At 34.0% G+C, this 27,417-nt stretch overlaps 3 protein-coding genes and 1 long non-coding RNA gene across 6 annotated transcripts in view; 2 read left to right on the forward strand and 2 right to left on the reverse strand.

Moving 5' to 3' along the window:
- The window catches only part of LOC661990 (uncharacterized protein), a 42,552-nt gene that overhangs the window by 1,833 nt on the left and 13,302 nt on the right, over positions 1–27,417 (forward strand). For 2 of the 3 annotated variants that reach the window (XM_064354693.1, XM_064354694.1), the window contains exon 2: positions 22,640–22,868. In XM_064354693.1, coding sequence (XP_064210763.1) covers positions 22,640–22,868 — 229 coding nt within the window. Of the gene's footprint in view, positions 1–8,727; positions 8,971–22,639; positions 22,869–27,417 lie in introns of those variants that run through there. The other variant, XM_008199347.3, reaches the window with a different exon arrangement.
- Bap55 (Brahma associated protein 55kD) lies at positions 125–1,815 on the reverse strand. The gene is made up of 4 exons (XM_961867.4): positions 1,497–1,815; positions 1,317–1,450; positions 633–1,263; positions 125–588 (listed from the first exon to the last, which is right to left on the reverse strand). Exons 1-4 carry the CDS (start codon positions 1,696–1,698, stop codon positions 284–286), a joined length of 1,272 nt encoding a protein of 423 aa, XP_966960.1. The 5' UTR covers positions 1,699–1,815; the 3' UTR covers positions 125–283.
- Positions 10,920–11,660, reverse strand: LOC107398615 (uncharacterized). The gene has a single exon (XM_015983268.2). The coding sequence runs from the start codon at positions 11,559–11,561 to the stop codon at positions 10,977–10,979; it is 585 nt and encodes a 194-aa protein (XP_015838754.1). The 5' UTR covers positions 11,562–11,660; the 3' UTR covers positions 10,920–10,976.
- LOC135265466 (uncharacterized) lies at positions 16,101–16,609 on the forward strand. The gene is made up of 2 exons (XR_010333147.1): positions 16,101–16,283; positions 16,332–16,609. It is a non-coding gene; the product is annotated as an uncharacterized LOC135265466 (long non-coding RNA).

The raw sequence follows: 27,417 nt of genomic DNA on the forward strand, positions 1-27,417 counted from the left end.
TACGATTCTTTGCTAAAGTCTGACGGTGTCGAGGACCAGACTTTTTACAAAGGTCTAAAAGACCTTTGTGATGAAATTTTGTACCATGTAAATAATAGTGTAAAGACTGAACTGTAAATACCACTTTGTTATATAATATATTTATTTTTCTTAAATAATAATTTTTAAAAACTTGTTACTTTGTGGATTTTATTACAAATTCCTTACTTGGTGAAAAGTCTAAAAAATACTGAGACATGTATGTAAACGATAAAATTGGAAATGTTTGGCTTAAAAATAGATTTTAAGGACACTTTCTGTCAATCTGGGCCTTGCCGGCCTCTTGATACTCCTGCATGGACATCCACATCTGTTGGAAAGTACCAATGGACGCAAGGATCGACCCACCGACCCACGAGCCAAACCGTCGCTCGACGGTGCCATTGGCCGCTATCATTTTTAACCGTAAAGAACCGGGAGTCCGGGACGATAAATCCCGGCTTAACCTATCACTAAATCCTTGTACTAATGAATTACCACCGGTCAGAACCACAGAGCTGTAGAGAGCCGGTCTTATGTCAACGTCGCACATTCCGGCGCTAGTTGCAGCTACAAAAAACAATGATTTTTGTCAAAAAAACCAACGGAAATACCTATATGCCCTGCCCCCAACATCGCATGATCGAACAGGACCTCAGCCAGTTTAAAGCGCTCTGGACCGAAGTCCTGGCGATACCCTGTGGGGAACTCGTGCTGAATCGTGGGAAAACCCGCAGCAATTCTCTCGTCAAAGGGCGACTCAGACACTTGAATGACGTTCTGCTGGAAATCCTGAACCGTTTTTTTGATCATGTAGGCCATCCAGCTGTTGGTTGGCTGGAAAGAGAGCTTCTTTTTCATGTACTTTGGTTTGTCCTTATCGCGCACGACTTCTTTGCTCGCTATGAGCGCAGCCGGCGTGAGGTCAATCCCCATGTGCTCTAGCATTTCTCGCGCTTTTAAAATGAGGTAGTCGCCACCAAGTGGTGATTTAACAACGGCGTTTGTGATCACATAGCCATCTAAAACAGGTACGGCGGAAGTGTGCGTGGCCCCGCTGTCTATGACGAGGGCCGTGGCGCGGCCGTTGGCAAACGCCGCCAAAGCCGCGTTCTTCACGAGGAAAAACGCCGGGACTTTGTACTTTTCGAACATGATTTCGGTGAGCTTCTCCCGCTTGTGGCGCAGGTTCCAAGGGCACTCGGAGAACAAGACGGGGTGGTACTGAGATTCTGACTGGATAATCTAGCGGGAAATTATATTTAAGACCTGATTACGGCATGACGAAGCGTAATTACTTTATCGTACGAATAGTCGACAATTTTCTCGAACAAGTCCCAGTTTTCAATCATCCCGTCCTTCATGTAGCTGTGCAGGTCCATGCTGGGCCTCGGCGTGTGTAAAAAGGTCGTGTCAATGTAGTACTTCCAAGCTAGAAGGTTTACTGAAATTTGCCGAGTTGGTCGAGTGGTTACTACCTGGCGCTGTCGAGGACACGTTGCTTTCGTCTGGTTTGGTTTCCGGCTCGATTTTCGGGGTGTCGTCGGGCGCAACGCCAACCACGGCCGGGATTTCGGCTTTAGGGGTGTCCTCCTGAGCGTAGCCTACGCGCAAGGAGTGGTGCCCAGGGTCGAAGACTAGAGCCCCGATTTCGTCGCCGCCGTATAACATTCCAGACATTTTCAAAGAAAAATACTTATTAATGAACAAAAACCAAAAAATACACGATAAATTAGGTTATCTGTATGTTTGACATTTGCCGGGCTTGAGAAGCGTCCAATTCGCACCAACAACGTGGAAGGAAAGTTACTAGGGTGGGGTATGGTGGGTTATCTACACGGCAGGCGGAATAAATTTGATTTAATTTCATTTTCGACGAATTCGCATTAAAATGCACCTCTTTGGAGGGTTAATTAGGATATATGTGTTTTATACGAGATTAGTTTCAAATGTGGCAATTGCAATTTGAATTATTTGATTAATTAAATACGGTTGAGATTTCAAGTTGAAAAAAAAAAATAAAAAATCTTTATGGTACGATTTTATTTTTTATAAAATTTAGAACAATAAAATGTATTACAGAGAAATTAGTAAATACAGGGTGTTACACATAACTTTACGAGTCCTGCGCCTTATGTACGCACCCAAATATACCAAAATCACAAAACACTAGATGCAAAAATTACTCATTTAATTATTTAATTATTGGAAACCTATGATAGTTGTTTCAATAATGGTCATAAATTGCTGTTTTTATGTGTTCTATCAAGAGACGGAATGAATATGTTTCTAATCTATCTAACTTAATCGCTAACTAACTAAAAACGTTGTAATTTCTTGAAGGAGTGAACAAACTAAAGATCATCTAATTTTTCAAAATTGGCATCAAATTCGTACTGGAATATGTATTGTTGATTGCGTTCTACAGGCGCAGGCCTCTCGTAAAATTACGTCAAACACCCTTATTATTGTACAGAATGTCTGTTTACTTCGTAGTTATTAGACAAAAAGTTTAGTAATAAAGAAATTTCAAAAAATGATAGAAATGTATGTTCGGCCTAATAAAATTTGTTTGCCTGTTTGTTATTATTATCATCAAAATTAACATATTAAATAATTAAAAAAATAATTAGAAGGTATATTTTGTGTTGAATGAAATACCCCAGTTTTTTTTATTTAAAATTGTTTAAATATTATACTATTTATACTATAAGTAGATGAATTTACCTATTAATAAAAAAAATAAAAATAAGTTGCATAGGTCAAACGTTACAAAGAGTTTATAAAAATATTTTTATTCGACTATCTATCTTTTCATTCAAAAATGTTGAAAGTACATTAAAAAAAATTTTTCTATATGAAAGTATAAACAAAACATTGTAAGAGCATAAAGATGAAAGTATAAAAAACGTATTTCTAGTGGTACGTGTAATTTATCTGTATTTTCTTTTGCATCTCTGGAAATTTCACAAGAAAAACACCATGAAATTACTCTGGTGAATTTATGTGCAAAATATCCACGTCGAACTGCTTTGAGATTATTCGTGCTCTGAATTTACCGTGCCTTTGTTAAAACAAATCTTTTCGAATACACATGGCTGGTTGCTTTTATTAGCAATCAAGCACTTTAATTTTTATGGATTTGAGAAAGGGAATTTTTAATTTCGTGAAAGCACTCACGGATTCGGAATTTCTCTTTTTCGCTAAGATTATCTAAAAACACAATGATTAAATAAGTCCCGACTCCAACTAATCAATATTTCATCAATGCGTTTCATTTATTTTCAATAAAATCCCTCTCTAAGCCCAAGCAACAAAAACACGCTAAAGAACTGCATAGATACTCCTCCAAGTATTTTGTAATTCTTTGTTCCCTTTACGGACTTCCAGGGAAGAAATGTGTCTGCAGTTTTCCGAGAACTCTTCCACTTTATTTCTGAAGCTTGGTTAACTTTATGCCGTTCGATTCATCGCGTGAGATGCATTTGTGCGTGAATCAATAATTGATAAATTGATTTTTGGAAAGTAGAGTAAATATTTGGGGACGAAACGACGTGGTTTGGCAAATCAATAGAGTAATTTACATGGCTGCACGGCTATTAACGTAATGTTTTAATGCATAGCCGATTACCAAAGATTACTAAATGATAGGGTTGTCCCCCATTCTAATAGACTAATGCGACGCGGGGTTGACAAAAGCCTTAAACTAGGGTGTAAAGCTGCATTTACACCAAGGGTGATACCGGCCCTAATGAAGCGGACGCGGCTAATAAACTTCTCCAGTTTTTTACTATCATTTCTACAATTTATTGATCGGAGAATAAATCGATATTTTCGCGCCTGATGCGGGTGAGCACCCTTGCATTGTGATTATCGCATCGTAATGTGTCAATTTCGGTGCTGTCGATGGAAATTAAGGAAAGCGCTACAAGCCACCCCTTAGGTTTCGGCGACCGTCAAAGCGTATCAATGGCGTCCCGGTGCGACCTTAATGACATGTTACGCCTGTCAGGGGAAACAGTCAATGCACTAATCACGTTAGTTGCAAGTTAGGAAGTTGAGCGGTTTCTTGCTTTGCTAAACTCGCAATCCGGAACTGCCATTACGCATCATCATTAATTAATCGTTGACAAAATTATTGTACATTGCATTTAACTACAACAAACGCCGCCTCTACGCACTGACGACGATCCTTAAACCCTTCTGGTGCTCAATGAGGTTTTGGGTTAATCGTTCTTGTTGCGGTATCTAAGCAACGGAACGTCGTCTGCAACCAGAAGGAAATTTAGTTAAGGCGAGAGTGTTTGGCAAGGATAATTTATGAATAAAAGTGTAGGTATCACCAATGGGACATCAGGGTTTGCGACCACATAGCACATTTTTCGGGAACAGTGCCCTCTATACCTTCTTAGTATTCATGTCTCGATTCATACTTGGTTTTTTTGAAATTCTTCTAAAGTTAAGATAAAGATTAAATAGAACTTCATTAAATCATACAAATAGTCATAGACTTTATTTTAAGTTGTTTTATTAAAAATACATTTTTGCTACGAGTATATCGATAAATTTATTTATTTTCTATACTTTGCGTTTATAAAACGGTTATTAACGTCTATCAGTAGGAGTCGTTTATGGCTCATTAAAGTACAGTACGTTAAAGTAAAGTACAGACACGATCATAAAGAATGACACTCCTAGGTCGGGTACAGTGGGTAAAGTACAGTGTACTTTATTGAATTTAGGAATATTTAGTCTTTAAGAGTTTTATCGATAATGCATGGAACACACGTACCATCGATTTAATCATTATTTCTTCTTCATTTGTTATTTATTATTTATTACCTTTACCAACTGATACAAAGTTTCCTAGACGACAATTTTTTTTAATTAAAATAAGAAAAAAGGGAGCACAAAGTATAAAAATTTATTTTTATACTTTAATTAAAATTAATTAATTAATTTTAGACGAAATTTTTAATAGTATATGGTTCACGAAAACACAAAAAATTGTCGTTATCAATATTTTTTTATGGTATAAATATTTCGTAATCGGATTTTCTTTACTTCTTTATAGACGAGGTTTTGGAAAAATAAATTTTATTTGTGATTGAGTTAATTAACAAACTATTATTTTGTTTTTATTATTATTTTGTATGCATTTTTAGCATTTGCAGTGCTTTGATTATTGGAGATTATTTATAGGGTAATTCAGGGAGAGATAACACACTTTAAAAAAATTACAAAAAAATTATTTTTGGCACTACAGAGGCGATACCTTTTTTTTTGAACAAATACATAACTACAATTTATCGAGTACAGACAAATGTCAAATAATCAAAAACATTTCTTCAAAAAAAATTTAAAAAATATTAAAATTTTGATTTAATCATAAGCTCAGAACCTCTTAAAGTGTTGAGATACTTAATCCAATTGTTATTCCTTTTTGCTGTTAGATTATATTCTTCTCCACAGCTCACACAGTTTATTTTTACCATTGTATGTATGTCTCAAAATTGAATAAAAAAATTTCTGACTTTGTATTATCTATCTTTTTTTAGAAGCTGTCTTTTCGTTTTATTTGTTTTACGTCATTTACTTTTTATTTTTGTCTTTAAAATCATAAGTTCTTCCTTTTCCGATTGTTAAATACATAATTCCATATAAAATATAAAATTTAAATAATGAAAGTAGCGTCATCCTTATAATTTAAACATACCTCTCAGAGTTTAATGATTAGATGAAATAGTTATAAACCACTGAGAAGAATTCACTTTAGCATTTTTTCAAAAAAGAAAGCACTTACTTTCTGGTTGCTTTTCACACTCCGTTTTCATATGACTATTGCTAATAACATGAACACTATTACCTGATATGACAAACAAGCGCCTAATTTGCATTGTAACAGAATAATTTCAATGGGTTATCTCACCCGCTGTGCTATCTCTACCGGAAACTGCTTCTCATAAACGTTCACACCCTTTCCTTTTTTTAAATTTTACCATTCGATTGCACAAATTTTTTAAATCAATTTTGCTATTGCGGGGAAAAATATACAGGCTGAGTATTCCAAAAACTATAATGATCACCCAGAATGATATTAAATACTTACCTAATTTTTTCTTGTGCATTTGAATTTTTTTGGAATTTTTTTATAACGCCTTATAATTATTATTCTTAATCATTTATTATTTATAGATTTATTAAATTTATTATTTAAGTATTTATTATTATTTTAAATTTCAAAAATTATTGTTGTTATTATTTTAGCTCGATGTAGGTAGCTGATTTTTTTATTTAAAATTGTGAATTTTTCTGACTGAAGAAGGAAACGATTTCAAAAGTTTCTCTGAACGAAAAGTAGGTATATTATGTAGTGAGTAATTAAAAAATAAAATAAAAAAATAAAATTTGGTAAAAAAAATCGCACTACAGGAATTGAAGGTTTGTGAACTGCAGATTTATTAATTTATATTAGAATAAGACAACTCGAGAATGGATTTTTTTAATGCTATTCGGGCTAAAATAAGACTTGAAAGAATTTTTTTAGCTAAATGTTATTGCTTGACAATTCCAGAGTGCACAAGGCTGAAAAAATTCAACAAATTATATCGGAATGTGGTTCCAAGAGCTGCAGTAATTATTCTAGTTCTGATATAATACAGTACATAGAAATTATTTACTCTTTTTGAAAAAATACGCCATTTTTCTTGAAAATTTTCTTAAAGATGGTCTGTCATTTTACTATTATTATTGTGAGAAAACAACTTCTTAAAGAGGTTGGTGTCGTTGCTAAGTTGTTAAATCTTATGCCTTCAATTTTTCCAAACGTCGTCATGATTATTTTTTATTACTTGTTCAATTTAATTTCGACTTCTTTTCTGTATTATAGGTATTGTTATTATAGGGAGAAACGAGAGGAAAAGCAATCAACCAGATTTGTTAGTTTTTGCATCTAACTGATGGTCTCTAGTTTAAATTTGTAATATTGTAGAGTAATTATTATTTCCGTAACATTCTACCCAACATCATGACAGTTACAACACTGCAACCTAACAGCACAATGTAACCGATTTTCACCAAATAAAAATTCTGCACACCATTCCACCTATAATTTACGGTATTACAGTTGCGCTCGATTGGATAAATTGCCATCTTCCGCTTTTAATTATTTTCCATAAACATTATAGAAATGCCATTTGCTCTATTTTAATAAAAAGTAGTTATTTCTTATTTTTTTTGCAAGGCTAGCATCTGCATAACACACCCAACTATGCAATAATTAACACTTTCAGTGCCAATTTTGAGTGATTACCGTTACGAAATAGGCCATTTCGTGTAACCACACGTTATCGAAGAATGAAAGGCGCGGTTGAAAAAGAGGTTAAAGAACTGCACAACGTCCGTTTAAGAGCAAAAATAAAAACTCCGTTGGTTCGGATCATATGTCCTAGAGTGCACCGATGGAAAAAATGCTGCAGTTGAGACAAGATCATTGAACGGTTAGAATGTTAGTGGGTCAGTTTTCAAGGAGCGACTTTTATCACCTGGCCTTAAATTAAAAAAGACGAGCGTTTAGAGCCCTTAGCAGCGCTGCGTTTTAATTATGGGCGACTTGTAATGAGAGATTCGATTTTAATTTCCTGTCTCAAGAACAGCGGAGATTTGATTGTTGTTTTATCGGTTTCGTTACCATATTCACAAGCTCTCTAACTAACAATGGCAAGTTATTGCACTACTCGAGTGAGAAATAAAATAATCCGCGTTTTGTTCTTTGACGGTATCTTTGCGGACAACTTTCTAGATTCAATGTTACAACACGAAATTTTCTTCGACATAATTTACTTTGATGTGTTCTCTTATGAGATTACTGCTTTAAACATAAAGGAACAGCGCACAAGGCCCGTGTCAACATCAAAGGACTACTTACACTTTAAAAACATGTATGTTGTTAAGGACGAAAATGGAAGTCCGACTGTGTCCTCGAATCGCTGGCATTGTTTACTCTAAATACGAAACTTTCTTTCTAATGCGATTTTAAGTGATTCACTTAAACTGGCGAAATATTTTACATAAAAGGTGTTGCTTCACCCAACTGTTTCGAACACTTATCGAGTTACCCACTCGGTAAAATTGCTAAAACTTACAAGCAACAGTTGAAAGTGATGCTTAAATATTACCGTTAATTGACATTATAATCCTCTCTTTATTTATTCAAATATAAGTTATTAATACTGTTAAAAAAGTAAAAACTGTTTGAGGAAGTCTTTTGGTTCGATGTCCATCTAATTACACCTTCGCCTTTAATTTATCGTCTTGTGAAAGCGACTCTTGCCGGAAACCCTGCGATAAACTTTTTGCCACGTGTCTCCCTAAATAAATGACGAAAAGCCACAGTCCAGTGCGCCAACAAGCCGATAGATCAATCAAAGCCAAAAATCCGGTATCGATTCGGTCACTTGTCAACAACGACATGGTTCTTGCGGTGCGGCGATCGCTCCGTGCCCGGAATCGAGACTCCGGCAGGTGCCATAATTTCGCTTAAATCCGGGGCAAAATAAATAGGAGGAAAAAGCGTTAATTTTGATGATTTTTCGCGTCCCGGAGCGGGCGCGCTCCTGCAGCCGGCGCTGTTCCTGCTCCTGTAACAGTAGCAGGGATATGGTGGGCGTCGTTTTGAGGGGAACGCCTCCGCTTTCCCGCCCCGGAGAGAGCCGCCGCCGCGCCGCCGGCCGAAGGCAGTCCGTTTCCCGCGTTTGCAAACGCTAGCCTGGCCGCAGGTACCTCCGGTACTGACATGTAATGTTTAAGTGATTCTTTCGATTATTATTGTTTATTTTTTGTTCGGTTGTATAGAAAGTGAATTTGTGAATGTAGAGTTTGTGAAGTTTGTGACCATAACCCACGACACGATGCTTCGACCCTTTTTAGCTCTTCTTCTCTTCGCCTCTGCAGGTACCACACGATTTTGGAAAATACTCGTTTAATCAGTTTAAAGCGATTTTTTTAATTCCAATTAAAAATCAGTAAATGAAAGACATTCCCATTAGAAAAAATTGTTTGAGCTTTTTTCACGATATTACAGCTTCTGAAGAGGTCAATTTTTTGGTTTTGTTTTTTGGCCTTTCAGATCATTTTTTCTTAAATCTAGTTAACCAAAACGGCAGATCTTACTATGAATTAAATCCAACAACATCGGAAACAAAAAATCAACAATTAATACGGTTGCAAAAAAAAACATCGGATACTTTTGAATGACCCTGTATTAAAGTTTTGAAGAAAGCATATTTCCATATAGTTTTAGAGAGTACTTATGTCGATATTTGAGCTCCTTAAGTAGTATACCTAAAACATTTTTTAAAAAGGAACTTTAAAGTACCTACTTTGAATGTAGGATTATCCACCAATTTTTAGAAGCGACAAGTTATCTATTAAATCTATATGGCAACAGTCATAAGTCGGTCATAAGTAAAAAAGTAAAGTTAAAACTTATCAGGTCATTGTTCTCTGAAGAAAAAAATTGTTCACCAATTTGGTCGAAAAATTCAATCTTCTTTTCGCAAATAAAAAATGGTTAAGTTCGCTTCGATAAATAACTAAGTATTAAATAAGCTAAAAGGAGATCGTTTTTCGGTTCCACTTAATTCTTGACTTGATTTTTTTTAGACATATGTAAAAGTTTTCTAATTTTATGTATCAAATATCGTCTCATTGTTTTCAAGTTAAAACTGTTCCTATTATTTATACTTATTTGAAATTCTTGTCATACATGAGTAATTAATTAATAATTAGTTTGTAATGTAACTTTTTTTAGATTAAAGTTATTTCATTTTGTCACAAACCGTTGTTAAACGATCAATAAATAAAGAGCCCCTGAGGGTGATCTTAAAATAGGGTCGAAATTCGGGTTGTAATTAAATTAACTAATTGGGTGGTACTGTTTTTATCTATTATAAGTTATAACCCTAAATAAATAAAGAATTAATAAATTTTAATAGGTAATTATTATTTATTTAACAAGTTTGAGTGTAAAACGGAAACTTTGTTAAGCAAAAATTTACATGAAAATGAGTTGAATACAACATTTTATTTTTCGAATTAGACTCAACCTGGCTTAAAATTGCTCTAATAATCTGAATGTTTTGCATTCAAAATGCAAAAACGTTGTCAAAACTTCCTCACACAGAATAAACATGTTTTTATTTTTTATCTGTTGTAAATAACATTAAACTAATATATGTTTTCTTCAGTTAGTTTCTAATTTTAAAGTTTTAAAAGAAAGACAAGTAATAAAAATGTAGTAATTCTATACAGACGTTTTAACTTTAAACCTGAACTGACCTGACCTGACCTGACCATTTTCTGACTGAAAACTGTTTATTTTCTCCATTTTGTATCTTCTACTACCTATATTTATGTTACTTATTTGGTTAAAAATAAGTAATGGTCTTATTATTTTTTTCTTTTGTATTATTATATTATTTTTTTTAACACACGTATATGTATATTTATACTTCACTACAAAGTCATGTTATCTTAAGTGTAGATATGAATTAAAACTGTAATATTTTTAGTCCACTTTTGAGTAGATCAAATGTCTGTAAAAATAATTTAATTATTTTAAATAATGAAAATTGAAAGAAGCAGTAAATCATTTTTTTAAGTTGTGGAACGATTGTTATTTAAATACCGACAGGAATAAGCTAGAATTAATACATGGACGCTTTGATTGTTTCTGTATTATAAAATAGTACTGTTATTGTTATTTTGGAACGGAAGAAGTTAAGTTAAAAATGCGGTTTTTAAGAACCAGCAACCTCTCCCAGTTCCCTTGTGGTTACCTCATTTATTATTTCCGATGATTTCATTATTATTATTACTGGATATAATTAAAGCGAGCCTGATTTGCTTGAAAATTCTTATTTCGACTTAATTACATCATGAAAAAACCGGACGCACTTTTAACACTTAATCGCTGCAGGATAACAATTATAATAGACGCTAACTTTCTCATTCCCTTCGTCATCACCAGCATCAACAACTTCCCCACTTGAACTCACATAACCCCCGGATTTTTTCCCTAAATGTTTGCCATTACTGAACTCACTGGGGCCACAAATCGGCTCCGGTTTTGTCAGACATTCTGGGGAGCCATGACACCCAGTTCTCCTGCAATCATCCTGAAGTCCATTGCGTTTCTCACAGTCACACCCTTGGTAGAGGATACTAGCCCTCAGCTCTCTCGATTTCGCTCTTTTCGTGCGTTTCAAAGCGTTCGTTTTTTTAACAGTTCTGCCATTCTTCTTCTTGTCGTGCCTCTCGCTCTTGTAGCAAACCATCACATTGGGGGGTATGGGGGGGCCTGGGGGCTCTTTTGGCTCCTCAGGGGGGCACGGGAGCGTGATAGCGCACGGAGGCCCACAGATGGGACAGACCATGGTACAGGGGACCATCATTTTTTCCTCGATGGCTTCGACGAGTTGCTTCAAATCGCCCAGTTTGTTGCAGCGCTTTTTGGCTTCTTTTTCGGGGCAGCAGATGAACATTTTGGGTTTAGATACTGAGAATTTGGAGTTTTTACTGGAATTTTGCAAACAGTCAAATAGTTGTCAATTTATTTTTGTGTTTGATCGAGAAGGCGACTAAACGGCGTGTAGGGGATGAGAGGGCGATATCAAGTTCCAAGTTGAAAGTCAACATATAACCACAACGTTCGCAAACACTAATATAGACTTCACTCCAAGCCAAATCAAACTTGAAAACTTGTTGAAAAGGGATGGAGGCTGTCTCTGGGCTATATGAAAGTAAGAGAACTAATAAAACCTAACGAGCCTCAATTTCAAGTGTAACTCGACGTTCTGAATACGCAGAGGTTTTTTCATCTGAGCGAGACAATCAAGATGTGCAAATTTTAATTAACAGAGGAGTAAATCGTTAAGGGATTATTTCATTGATCGGGGGATCAAGAAACGGCTTTGTGGCCCAACTTTGCTAATCAATACTGATTTAAATCGAGATCTGAGCGAGTCTTTGACCTAGAAATTCAAAAGAATACAATGTCAAGGTGAGATGAGAAAGTCGAACGTGCATTCATTTGCATTTCTTGGGAGGTCAATTCCTAGCTGGCAACTAATTAAATCTTAAAAAATTCGTGGGTTATTCTCAAAACCACTTATCTTCCTAGTTCCTACTTTTTATCTGAGAATCAACATAAATAGTAATTTTTCCCAACTTTTGCACCGTGTGACATCCTGTCGGCATTTTCCTTTCCTCTTTATTCGAGATAGTCGGACAAGCAATGTCCAGACATTGATTTTCCGACTGATATAAAAACGATTACATATGTTGACACTTAGATCCTTGGAGGAAACCCCAGTACAGAACGCCCCGGTTTTAATCCCAACAAAATGCTTTATTTTAATCAGTTAATGGAAGTAGAAGGGGCTGAAAGCCAAACCTGTACATCGCGAAAATTTAGGACCAATTCCCCTACTTGTACTTTACTATAACTAGTACCGCTGGTCTAATAAATAACCACTCTGTACATTATTTAAATTAGATCTTCGGAGAAAAGGTTGTTAAAATTGTTCACAATCTAGCAAGATTATCTTTTTCCTGTGTTGCTAGAATAATATTATGTCGAATATTTATTACGAAATTCAGGTGAGTAACCTCGGAATCATATAGAACACTAAGGACAGTGCCCTGCCCGCTGTGAAAGTTGCGTTGAGGTCATGAGAAATTTGTTATTGCGGTTACGTCGAGTCTCATCGCGAAAACAACGAATTTGGGAGTCAAAAATAAAGCGATTTTGCTTGCACGCAAATTAGATAGCTGTTTTAGGAATGGGATACTTCAGAAATTATTTAATTATAGGTATCACAATGGACAGAAGACCGAATTATTGAAACCTGATTATGAAAAAAACCGTATACGATTATTTTATTTTTTCATTTATGTTTTGTTTTTTTATTTTACTTGTTTTATTTATTTTATTTATTTTATTTATTTTATTTATTTTATTTATTTTATTTATTTTATTTATTTTATTTATTTTATTTATTTTATTTATTTTATTTATTTTATTTATTTTATTTATTTTATTTATTTTATTTATTTTTATTAACAGCTGACGTAGTTCAACAGTTTAATAATTTTTGAAGAGTGTTTTTTTAGTTTCTGGTAATTTAGAAAATGTAAATCGGTAAATATATTGATAAGCAATGTTACTTTTATATTTTTGAAAATTTGGATGTCCCGTACGTTATTGCAACATATAAATGTTATTCTTATTTCTTACGTCGTTAAACAAGCTCAATAATAATTTTTAATTTCCACTGTGATATTGTTAAAGACTAAAAATTAAAATCTCTCCGAATTTTTTTTCCTGTCCGTCATGTCTTGTCCAAAATGGAGATATTTTTTGTGTCCCGTCCGTCATCAATTCCTATTTCTTTTTGCTGCTCGTATTTTAACTAAGTTCCTATAAAGAAAAATTCACTTCTATTGATACTGATTAATATTTACGAAAACTGAAAATAAAATCAAAAAAATTCTGTATCCTGTCCGTAAAAATGGAATGGTTGCTCTCTGAAGATAAACCACTTTCTCAATTTTTATTGGCCTACTTTATAGAAAAGTAGTTACAAAATGGCGAAAAAAATGATCCACTCTTTACACTTTGCACATCTTTAATTGATTGGTTAATTCAAAGAGCCAATTATTACCATATTTTTTTGGCAAGATCTGTAAAAACACCAGTTTCTTAATTTTATTTGCCACAATAAAATCTAAGCCAAAAACGTAAAATGGAATGGCTGAAAATGTAAAAATTCCATCGTGATGAGTTGTTAAAGATGTTGACATTTTTTAAATTTTGATTTATTAGATTATTCGATTTTAAACATACAATGCGTCTTTTATTAATATAATATAGCGCATTGTGTATAAATAAAATAAAATGTAAAGTACGAGTATGTTCCTTACTTTTCCTAAACCACAGTTTTTTTGGCTTTGGTGTATCTTAAGCCTTAATAAGGTGACTGCCTACCCTATGAAACTGATGTATTTTTCTCTGGACTGTGTACTCATATACTATTAATAAAAAAATTCTTTGTATAATTAAACTCATTAAAGTGTGAGTAAGAATTCTGATACCTACAAAGTTTTAGTTAAAAGCAGTAAGATTTCTTTAAATTTTGTACTATATGAATTTGATTTATTTTTTGAATTGGATTTTTCATGTTTTTTGGTCAGATTTATTTCAGTTTTTCATAATTTTTACTAAGATTTTTTCAGGTTTTTATTTCGTATCCATCAGATTTTTAATTTGATTGTGTTTATGCTTTAACCATTTTCTTGGTTTAGGTTTAAATTTTTCAGAATTTATTATAGATATTTGGCTTTTCACGGAATATTAGCGACCACTTTTGAATTAAAACCCTAAACTTCTTACCTTCACCACAAAGTGCAATTTTAAAAATTTTAAATAGGGATTTCCGGAAAGGAAAGGAAAGGAAAGCAAATCTACAAGTATGGTTTTGGCTTAGTTTCAATTAATTTTTTGAGTTTTTACAACAAATTAATTTCGAGTTGTAAGTTTTTTTTTTCGTGCATAGAAATGACTAAGAAAAGCGCTGAACTAAGAGTACGTAAATTCGTCCATGGTCAGGATTTTCCGAGAAAATCTGAAATAATTATGATGGTTTTGACATAGTCTATTCTCGAGTCGCCTCGAGTAGAGTGTAGTAGCAGAACGGGGGCCGCAATGAGGCAGAAGACAAATGAATACGTCATTGGATCGATGCGTCATCTATTGTGCGGAATCCCCCGCGGCATATTCGTCCATCGTTTGTAGCGTTCGGTGGCGGCGGTGGCGGTGGCCGCCGCCGTCACGCTTTTACCCACTCACTGTGAAGAATTCCACATACCCTCTAAAAGCAAAAACCGACTTTTCGCACACGGAAGTATTTCCATTTTCACTTTCCGCCAATCCACGCATTTCTAATCGATGCACAATGGAAATAATTGTTTGTGAAAAGGTCGCGAGCCGAAATTGCGCCGTGATGGCATCGCCCCGGCCATTGTTGATCCCAATCGAGATATCAAGACTCGATTATGTCGTTTATTGTGACTCTTGACACTTCGAATCCTGTCGACGCACTCGGGAAATTGCGGAAATGCCTCGAAATGCCCCTCCGTCAATCAATACCGATCCCGATATTATGATTTATCTTCGTCGCGTGGACGTTTTCTCGAACCGTTTTACTCTAATTATTGCTTTCGACGAAACGAGATTTTTAGAGGACTTAACTGGGATCGTTCCGGACGTTCTACATCCATAAAACACTTAAAAGATATAAAACAGTTCCTTATTTCGTTTTGCGCTTTTCGCCGAGATTTGGGAGGGATATAAGGGAGCTTGTTTGCACTTCAAAGCTATCTGTCAATCTTTTCATGCAGATTACATTGAAAGAAGACCGGGGGAACAACATGCCACTCTGTTCTGTTATTTTATGACGGAAAATTGTATGCTAAGCAAACATGTCGGCGAAATTAAACATTTTAAACCGACCGACTCGGAATTCTAATTAAAAACGGGCTTCCAGTTAACAAACGGGATGGTTCGGTTTACCTGGACGTTTAGCCTTTGTTGTTTCACTCGCAATATAAACGACAAACCAAATACCTACATATAAATGTTATTAAACCGTCGTTTAACTCAAACATGCAATATGTGTATTATGATTTGTAAAACTGAGCAATATTGACAAACCTAATGAAATATTAAAAGATTGCGTGTTAATGATAGTTAACGTACGCACGAGTACGGTAAGTCTTTTTTGACTCTTAATAAATATATGGTTATCACTTACAGGCGTTTTCCAAATAATAGATAACAAATAGCAAAAGAATTCCTGCACAAGTTTTAGTTACCAAGTTATTTCGTAATCAAAACACTATTAAAATTTTGAATTTCAGTTAATAGGTACAGTTACGATCGCCCGGTTGGTAAGAGTGTCATTCTTTTTGATCGTCACTGTACCAAGAATATCATTATTTTGACCAAGCTCAGTAACTAGTAATAATAATAATAATAATGTTTATTAACGGCCACGCCAAGTACAAGTGATATATAAAATACAAAGATAAATACAAACACAGATAGGTACAATACAGTTAATATAAAATAAAGTGTTAATTATTAAAAGAGCTAAGTTCACTATGTTCAATAACAGTTTTTAAATCTTTTAGAAATCTATTTTTAGGTAAACCTATAAAATCTAATTTACCAGAAAGTACGTTGCATGTTTTAGACAGCCTAGAAGATACAGAATTTTTCCCATAATTGGTACGGTGGTAAGGCACTACAAGCATTCTAGGCTCTCTAACGTTACAAACGGGTATATTTATTGAAAATAGCGGAAGAATAGGATTACAATTTACATTACCAGACAATATACGATATACGAACGACGCGTCATAAAATATTCTACGAGAAGATAGTAAGGATAGTCCTAAATAACTTAAAATGTTTATATAATTATTTTTGTCATAAAATATGTTAAATTTGTAACATACAAATTTAACAAATTTTTTCTGAACATTTTCAATTCGATTAATATGAACATTATAACAAGGTTGCCAAATAATTGTGCAGTATTCCGAAATTGGACGAACATAACAATTATATAATAACATTACAACACGCAAACTTGAAAAATCAGAGCACTGTCTTATTATAAATCCTAATGTTTTGTTTGCTTTCGACAAAATGTGGTTAACGTGATAGTCAAAACTTAACTGGCTGTCTACAATAACTCCTAAATCGCGAATATGAGTGACACATTCAAGTTGATTGCCTGATATAAAGTACGATGGTAGATTGTAATATAATTTTCTAGAAAATCTTAGTGATTTACATTTATTTATGTTCAGTTCTAAAAAATTTTTTTTACACCACATACAAAAACTATTTAAATCACGTTGTAATATATCACAGTCGTTTGGATTTATAATAACTTTAAAAATCTTTACATCGTCGGCAAAAAGAAGGATTTCAGAGCTTTCGATCGCTGTTTTGACATCATTTATATATAGAGAAAAAAGAATAGGGCCTAGATGTGACCCCTGAGGCACACCTGTGGATGGGTGAATTGCGCGAGACTTAACACCATTTATAGTTACATACTGTACACGATTAGATAAAAAAGAATAAATCCAACTAAGGACTGGATCCCCAAAACCTAAATTATCTAATTTTGATATTAATAACTCAATGGAAATGCGATCAAAAGCTTTTGACATATCAGTATATATACAATCAATTTGGAATCCATTTTCAAGATTTGACGTTATATATTCAGTAAACAGAAAAAGATTGGTCATCGTAGAGCGACCCTTGAAAAAACCATGTTGTTCTTCAATAACAGATTGTTTTACAGAAAATGATATGTCAGCCATAATGGAGTCAAAAACTTTTGATATATACGATGGGGTACATATCGGTCTATAGTTGGAAATATTTACACGACTACCATTTTTAAAGACAGGTCTGATATGGTAGCGCTCAGCTCCGTTTGCGTGTGCGTCATGTGACATTTCTGTCACTACGTTTACATAGCAGGGGCATAGCGGTGACAAACTATCAAATATTTTTTGAGGTTACGAAGTGTTTAAATTATGAGTTGTTACAAAAAATACAGATTCACAAAACAAGAACTAATAAACGCAGAATCAAAAACCTAACGAAACGCAAATCACAAAACACAATAAACGAACAGAAAATACTTGCGATTAACGCCGATAACACTTTCGACAACCATGCGACGACGTCTATAATTTACTGTCAATGTCAGTTTGACAAATACGTGACACTTGACGGTGTTGTCGAAGTGCACATGTAAATTAGTGTTCAAGGATACCACCCTTAGATACCTCTTAGTTGTATAAATTTGCATGGTTTTTGATAATTTTTTTACAGCTTTGTGTTGGTAATGAAAAAATGAAATTGATGACGCACACGCAAATCGAGCTGACCGCCACTATATATGAGATTTTCCAAATATCCGAAAATTGAGACTGATCAAGAGATTTATTGAACAGCATTTGTAATGGCAATGTCAATTCATAAGCACAATTTTTTAAAAACATTTGAGATATACCATCAGGGCCGGTTGTATAGTTGTCATCTAGATGTATCAATTTTGAAAAAATAACATCAGCAAAAATTTCAACGCTATTTAAAAATACAGCATTTTGATTATTTTTAGAAAAATTTAAATCAGATAACTTCGGTTGATCAAGATAAACAGATTCAAAATGATGGGCAAAAAGGTTTACAATACCATTAGGAGAATCACATGAATTTTCATTTAGCGACATTTTTTTAGGATAACCCTGTACAGTATTTTTAGATTTAACATATGACCAAAATGCTCTACTGTTAGTTATAATATTTTGTTCTACCTGATCAAGGAATTGTTTTTTACAGTTCTTTGTGGCATTTTTACATTTATCTCTCAGTACACAAAATTGTTCATAATCACTTAACAGACTACTACGCTTATATTTTTTGTGAGCAATTTTCTTCTTTACAATTAAAGATCTTGTTGTTTTGTTAATCCAGGAAGGAAAATTTTTAGACGCATTTTTACATTTGATCGTAATAAAGTTATCTAGGATATAATAAATGTGAGAATAAAAATATTCTACAGAGTTATTGATATCAACAAAATTATCTAAAACAGACCAATCAATAGAAGATAAATAACTTTTAATAACATCATATGGTGCATTCTTATAATCTAAATAAAAAATATCAATTTCTGGTTGTATATCAGGTACAATAATATCACAGATATTAACACATAAAGGTGGATGATGTTTATCAATAGCAAGAATGGGTTCAACATTACTTACTAAAAGCCTATTATTACAAAATGTCAAATCCAAAAAAGTACCATTATCGTTTGCAATATTATTATATTGAAAAAGACCGAAGTATGCAAAATTGTCACATATGATTTCCTCTGCAGCAGAAAATACATTGTTGGGCACTAAGTAATCACAGTCAGTATCAACTAACCAACTAACACCTGGTAAATTATAGTCACCAAGTACACATAATACGGCATTCGGATAGTTTGTAGACATAAGAGCCAGGGAGTCTAAATGATTTGAATATTCCACAAAATTTGCGTTAGGTGGAATATAAGTTGCACCAATAATAAGCTGACTAGAATTCACATAAACGGAAACCCACAATTCTTCTCTCATTGTTGCATCACACTGTACTTGATTGGAGGGAAAGTTTTTCTCCACAGCAATTAGCACTCCACCACCTCTAAATTTGTTTGTCACTTCAGGTGAGCGATCACTCCGGAACACCATATATTTATTTGTGTCAATAAATTCACTATTATTTATATCAGGATTAAGCCACGTTTCTGTTAAAACTATAACCGGGTACTGTTCACATAATATATTATTATAAAGTTCGCTCAATTTAGTCCGAAGACCCCGCACATTCTGGTAATAAATTTGGAATTTTTCTTCATCGGGTGAATGTTGAATATTTTGTTCAATTTTAGGTTGATCGGACGAAAAGTGGTTCAAACTTACGTTGTTACGCTGATTAAAGGCGATTTTGGAAAATTTACAGCTTCTTTGTTTTTCGGAAAATTCCACCTACGCAATATAATACCATCGGGCCAAAATTCTGCTTTAGTCACTTCATCCATGTACTCAAATTTAAGACCAAATTTGTAGCTTTCATTTTTACCTTTAGAGACAAGTTTTTCTAGAGATATATCAGCTTGTGGTAGTCTACTTTTAAGATAATTGGTTAATTTGTTTTCACCTATATCTTTTTCGACTTTACCTATGTAAAACCACGCTTTTCGGTTTTTAACTGCGGAAAAATTTTCGGTTTCATCTAATTTTGCGGCTCCAACTATAACTTGCTGTTTTTTACGACCAGAACTTCCGGAAGTATTTCCATTATTACTCACTTTACGTAGATTTCTTTTCTTAACAATAGTGGTCCATTTTTCGTTGTTTTCCATGTTTGCATCGGTGTCATTCTCCTCAACTTCTTTGCTCCAATCGAATTTAACTTTTTCAGTTGTGTTGTTTTTAGTGGTGTTTCTTGCCAATTGTTCTTTTTCAGGTACCAAAATGTTTTCATCTTCTTCTCGTGCTATTGGTTCTGTGACATTCGTCCTTGTCTCATTACGTTTAAGGAATCTAACCTCCTTTTCTAATGATTCAATTTTTTTATGCAATTTCTCAGTTTCAACTCTGACAGCTTTTTGAATGATTGCACCAAATTCTCTGCTTTTCAAGAATTCAATTATTATGTCGTTAGAAAACATGGTCTCTGGGGTGTTCACAGTATCGGCATTTCTTTCATGTAAACACTTCGGATTTTTAGCTTGATTAGCCTGGTTCAGGCAACTTGGATGAAAACTTTTTTTACACTTCACACATAAAACACGATTACGCACTGGTCTACTGCAAAAGTTACAATTTTCACTTTCAAGATTCGGAAAATCAAGCGGACCTAAAACTGGCGGGCCCGTACCGTCCGCCATCTTATATGATATCTACTTTTTAAATTTGACATTCGATATGATCTTGAATGATCATTGATCATTGCAAAAACAATCCGATCAATTTGAATAAAACATAAAACTGTATTTTCACTATTTTTTGAAAAAAAAAAAATCGAAATAACGCTGTGATTGAAAAATTAAAAAAAATACATTATTTTTTCAACACACATTATTACAAACCATGCATAATTTTTTGCTGGGGCTCAGAATGTTGTACAGGAGCTTGGAACCTGTAAATTTATTAAGAATGGAAAATCATTGGAAAATCACCTGATCTTCGTAAAAACATAAAGCACATTTTTTTTAGATTTCTAAAAAATTAACAGTGTGTTAAGGAATAGTTTAGCAAAAATTTAAAGGCAAATAGAGAATGGCAAGATAAATCGTCTATTAAGCAAAATTTATGTAAATCAAAAATGCATAGTTTTTTTCAAAAAATCGGTCTGAACTTGTCCGACATTTACCTACATAATATTGCTAAACTGCCGAGAAATTTCCGGCTTTTTTGACAATCAACTTTTCCCGAAAGGTTTGCATTCATAATTGAACAGCTTAGGATAGTAGTTGATAAATAAATTATAATGACAAAATTTTAGTCCTTTTGCTCAAAAATTTTTAACATAAATACACATCAAAGTAATGTAAGGCCCAAAAGTATCACACAAATATTACGAAAGAAGTTACTGGTACTAAAATTTGGTAGATAAAAAGGTTATTAAAGTTAGAAACGATTTTTTTGTGGTCCAAACATTTTGGCTTTTTACACATTTTGTGAAAGTATCTTGCCATAAATACCAACAACAGTTTTGTCATAATTGTTTTTTTGAAATCAAAAATTTCAAAAAACAAAAAATAAGAATAAACAATCAAATTTACAGATTTGTTCCCAATTGTGTTTTAAAAACTAGTAAATAATTTAAATTTTCAAGCTCTGCGATTGATTGTAGGTGAACTGTCCAAGTTTGAATTACAATAAAACTGTTCAAGTGCTCGCGTTCTCCATAAAATTTATTGGTAATTTAAAAACAATCCGCTCCCAGCGCAAACAAATCCCAAATCTCCCTTTATGCATTTTCGACTCGCCATCGTCCAAACATGCACTGCCAATATTATTTGAAGCGTTTCCCTAGCATAATTATCGGTCATTTCTGGAGAATTTTGGTGGATGCGCCGGGCGAAAATCCCGCTGCCTGTTGCTGGTGCGGCAATAAATTGTTGTATGGTAGTGCGGCTAAATGCGGGATTAGAGAGCAATTTGTGAGGGTGATTGTTTGAGACGGAGGAGTCCAGGGTGGACTAGAGCACACATTACGAGATTAACAGCGAGCATGCTATAGTCCTGAAACCGTCACTATCGATCCTTTACCGAATCCTTATCGCATTCGCACATGAACTACTTGATTACAGCAGTTTGATTCGAGTGCTGGGGATAATATACGTCGTGCTAACTTTTTCCGTATAGATTTTTACTGTTGAGATGTTTTGAATGCCAGGTTAAGGGCTCTGAGCGCGCTCGCGACGAAATTTATTCGGGTACATGACGCAGAGACGCCGATTGAGGGAATAATAGACAGCAGGGTAGACACCCGGTCAAATAAAAGCAGACATGAAGGCTTTTAGCGTTTTTACAGGGGAAATCCGGTGATATTCATACAAAGCGCGAGTTTCTGGATTTTCTGATATTGCATCGATGAAAGACGCTGTATTTCCGGCTGAAAAACCACAATCCGACGATAATTTATTACCGTGTTAGTTACAATCAGCCGATAACGAGAATCGTGGTCAATAACAACGCCAAAAATGCGACAACACGACGCTATAAACCTCTCCCCCGTCCGCGGCTAAGGGGAAATCAGTAGACTGCGTCTCTAACTCAATATATTATATGGATTTTTATTGGGTTGTACGAGGGTGTCGCCAATAATGATCACTGTAACCGGCAAATTGATTCGGTTACGCCGGTTATAGAAGTGGAGCAAAGGCGTTGAAGGAATAATTTTTTGTTGCAGGATTAGGTGGAAGGCACCCGGAACCTTACTACGGCCGGCTCATTGGACCTTTGCAGGAGTTCGCCCATGGAATAAAGGGAACTGTTTATGCCGTGGACGAAAGCACGATTTTCATAAAGGGATTCTCGTATGATGGAACAGGACCTGATGCGTTTTTCTGGATTGGAAACTCGCCAAGACCGAGTCCGGAGGGCATTATTATTCCGTATCCGGAGAATTATGCGGGAAGGTAAGCAGTGGTTGCTTTGACATATTTATTACCTCTTTCTTGTCATTTTTCGCAAAATTGCATCAGGGAAACGCGGTGCTAGTTGGCAGAAATTGAAAATTTTCTAACTTGTTTGAGAGACAAAATCGTTTTTTGATTTTCTCTAAATGATTTTGATTCATTGGTCGTTAAAAAATAAAAATTCTCTTATAGATTTAGATGTTCGATGTTACAAGGCGGAAGAAACATAATAATTCGGAAGTAAAATTACCGTTGGGGGCGCCACTGAGCTAGGTCGAAAACAGTAACCATAAATGGCGGGAAAATGTTTATTCGTATATTTTGAGCGTTGTACGAATTTTGGGGCTTCACAATTATTACATTGCCTATGCGGAATGATTATTGCATCTTTGATGCAAGAAACTTATGTTGACAAATGAGAGATGACGAGGAAAACACGAATAACGGATCACTGTTTGGTTCACTTTCTTTATTGGAAAATTATTACAAAGACATTGAAAAACCTACCTTTTGGCATAATTTACGTTTAAATGTATCAGCAGTTGTTAATCTCTATTGTAGTTTTGTAGATTTACCGCAGCATTTCATGATTTTTTCAGTGGAAAATTCTAACCTAAAATTCATAACACTTCACTAATTTATTGGTTTCTTGAGCCAAACTTTATGTTCGCTGTGATCCATTACTTATAATCTTTAATTAGACAACAGTTTGATAACACTTTGTAATCAAAATTTAAATATTTTTTACTTTTTATCCACTTTCAAGTTCCAACAATAAACACTTTATACCATGAAAAACTACAGAACCAAAGTCAACGCTAATATTTACCACCACGTACTTTTAAAGTAATTCTTTCTATTGTAAGTAATTAACACTATACACGCAAAATTGTTGAACAATTCATTAAATGTCAGTTAAATGTGGCATTACGAAAGTTTCTTTACTGTTTTCGACATAGTTCAAAAGTCATCACCAGAGGGCGTCTAGTTAATTTTATTTCCGAATAATAAAGTAATAAATTTAAAAATTTAAATCCTGCTTTGTAGGGTTTCTGATTTTTCTAAACTTTATCAGCATTGAAAAATTGCAAAAGTTACGTCTCACTAGTGTTCCACGAAATTCAAGCACTGTTCTTTTCCTGTCTTTGTATTGTCAAAAATCATAACAAGATCAAGACAAGAAAAAATGATCAATTGATCAAGAATTAAGATTTCCTGTCAAGAAATCTTGAAATCTTTACTGTTTCTAGAATATGTGAATTGTGGTTTTAATCGAGTCGTTTATTGCTAAAAAAGCCATCTCACAGAAACTACATTTAATAATTAATCGCAATTAATTTTCAATTTGCGAATTAAATTTAATTTTTGCAATTTTATTAGTTTGAACTGATTTTACTGTTAATTTTAATTTTTGTCGGCACCCTTTACTTTCAGTATTTACTCATTATTTTTTTCTCCAAATTTTTCATATATTTTTATCTGTTTTTTTTTTTAATCTTTTGTAAATCTTGAGGTAAATCTTCTATTTCTATCTCGATTTCTGCGCTAAACGTTTTTATAATTCCTACAAATTCTTTATTCGTTTCTTGACGAAACACTACTTCGCACACATTACACTTTATAACATTTGAGTCACTTATAACGTTCATATCTAAATTTTCACCGTTTTTCTTGTAGTTAATTTTTGTATTTAAATTTAAAAAAAATACAAAATTGGTATTAATTTCAAATTTTCTCACCAGAATAAAAGAGTTGGCAGTCAAGGAAAAAATATTGTAATCAACTCATTTGGTAACTGGCGATTAATAATCCCAACAACAAACTGTATCGATTATTAATTGCCTTCATTAACAAAATATAAAAAAATAGTCCTGAATTTTTTGGCAGCCGTATAGTTCATTAAATAACTATTAATCTGTCAATTTAAATCTAATAATATTCAAAGTCTTAAAAAAACAGAAAAACGAGTAGCGTTAGCCATGAATTTTTTGAAAGAATGAGTGCTTCAAAGTCTTGAGAAACGACTTTTTCATACTATTTTTTGTAATTCGTACACTTTTTGTCATTTTTAAACAAAAAATGGTATTATAATCGATTTTGGAATTTTTGTGACGATTGGTAATGTCTCAAATTTGAAGCGAAAAATTTATTTAAATTTTTGTTTCATTCCCTGAACTTTGTGAAATTGACAAAAATACGGTCCCGAATTTGCTTCCTGTCAACATAAAGATTTTTGTAAAATTGTTTCGTCAAATAATGACTATTATGACGTTGCACTTGATGACGTGGCGTCCGTTAATGATTTATTAAATTTTATATTTATTAAATATTTATATTTATATTTATTTATTTATTTATTTATTTATTAAAGCGTCAGAATGGAAGTAAATTACAAAATAGTATATTATTGTATTGTAACTACTTTCGATTTCACAATCAACAATTTGTAAAGCCAAAGTAGAAAAATATTATTTGTTGGCTTCAAATTTCCGGTACATTCGGTTAAAATTTGAATTCATGGAAGAGAAACGTCTCTAAACGTTATCACTTATGAGGAACTAAATTGTTTCAATATAGCCTATCTACTTGTCTATTCTCATTCACGTTGAATTCTCTGACATCTACATGAAAGCCATCGTCAAAGAAAATTTACACTTTATTAAATTCCCTGGCGTTTTTCCAATATGGCACACCCCGATAAGTTTTCCTAGCAAGAAACCAAACATTCATTCCAACGTCCAATTATAGATAAATCGGAAAGTAAAGTGTTTTCCGAAATTCCGTCCTGAGAATAGTGAATGCAAGAAGGCCCTCCCACCCGAATCAGATCCTTTGTAACGTCGTATACTCACTTAGCAGTTAATAAAGATGTTGAGCTGACTTCATCACAATTACAGCCGCTCCTGATACATGTTCTCTCCTTTTTCGGCACCGAACTCCACAACCATGCTCCCTTCTCTGTTCATCCCCGTGACTGCGGGGCATTTTCCCCCTTTGAAAGCTCAATATTCCCAAGTTGCCATGTCATCAGTTACCAGACTGTTGTGGGATGATTGTATGGGATGTTTCAAACTTTCAATATCATTTATTACGCCATGAATTTAATCTTACTTAATGACGGACACCCCACGCGATCAGCCAACAGAAACAGTTTTCAAAGAAGGAAAAAACCACGCGTAACAGGTCACTGAAGCAATAGTTGCTTTTTTCTCGTAATCAATAACACACACTTTAATGGTTATGTGTTCATAATCCTTTAGATGTGGAACCAAAAATGGGTTGTACAGATTTTGAAAAAGGGTGTTTTTGTCAAAAAATATTGTAGAAAGAAATTTTTAAATATTTTTGTGCATTGTTCTTTTTGGACACTGTATGTTTCCCCTCGCCTTTGCGGAAAATGCGTTTCGGCAATTGCCCCAATAATAATAACATCTCCATCCGCTTGGTAATTTTAATGGTGGGTGTCCCTGTCCCCGCGGGGTGGCTTTGGGCCTGGGGCCGGCCGCCTGCGCTTACACTATATTTAATCAAAGCGAAAGGGGAAGATGAATGACTATGATAGTCCTCATTTACATTTAAATGGACACAATGGTTTACCGGCGTTGTAGACTTCTGTTTGGAATCTGATTTCCTCAATTGAGACGTGTACATAACACACAAGCCCTGTTTATTTCTGACACATCCGATTTAATAACCGGCAGTTAATTAAACTCGAATACTGACAGCCAATCGTTGAAAAATCACACCGAAGTTATTGCTTGTTTTTGTACAAGTTTTATTCTCTCTCGGAGTAAATAAAATAAACATCGTATCGTTTAGGGAGGATTTGCAAAGCGTATAAAAATCTATTCCCTCGACGGAGTTCTTTACAAAAAGCCCTTTGGAGTTATCATAGCAACGAGGTTTGTGTGCTCTTCTTCCTTTCCCCTTTTTCCGACATAAGCCTGTCTTCCTCTCATTAAACAGCTTACCGCTATCATCGCTAACGTTCTAAGCCGATTATGATGTAGCTATGATAACGCATATAGGCCTTGTCGGGACGTACGGCTTTTTTATTTAATTTATAAAGATTCTACAGATTTTTGCCTTTTAGGGCAAAGGAACGCAAGCAGCAAGCAAAAACTTAAATAAACTGCTCCTTATAATATTACAGGTGACACGACTCAACTTAACTTTTTTATCATTTTGCTTTTTCCAATTATGACTGTAGACCCTGTAGACAAATATTTGACAGTAGATAGGTATAGTACGAGTATCTTATTAATTCCAAAGTATACACAATCCCACACACAAAACTTTTATGAGTAAATATAAAAAATACAGAATTGTTGTTGGTTATTTATGGCAGGGATATAAATAAGCTACATATTTTTAGCGATGTTTTAGCGATTTTAATTTTAATTTTAATGTCATCTTCAAGCAAGATCTATTAATATTGAAGCCTGATGATGATTTAATTAAAATCGAAACGTCGCTAAAAACATAAAGTTTATTTACATACCTGCACTAAATAACCAACAAAAGTTACCTCCGGCAAATTTTTTAAAAG

The sequence above is a fragment of the Tribolium castaneum genome, chromosome 2 (assembly GCF_031307605.1).
Source record: "Tribolium castaneum strain GA2 chromosome 2, icTriCast1.1, whole genome shotgun sequence".
Classification (NCBI taxonomy): domain Eukaryota; kingdom Metazoa; phylum Arthropoda; class Insecta; order Coleoptera; family Tenebrionidae; genus Tribolium; species Tribolium castaneum.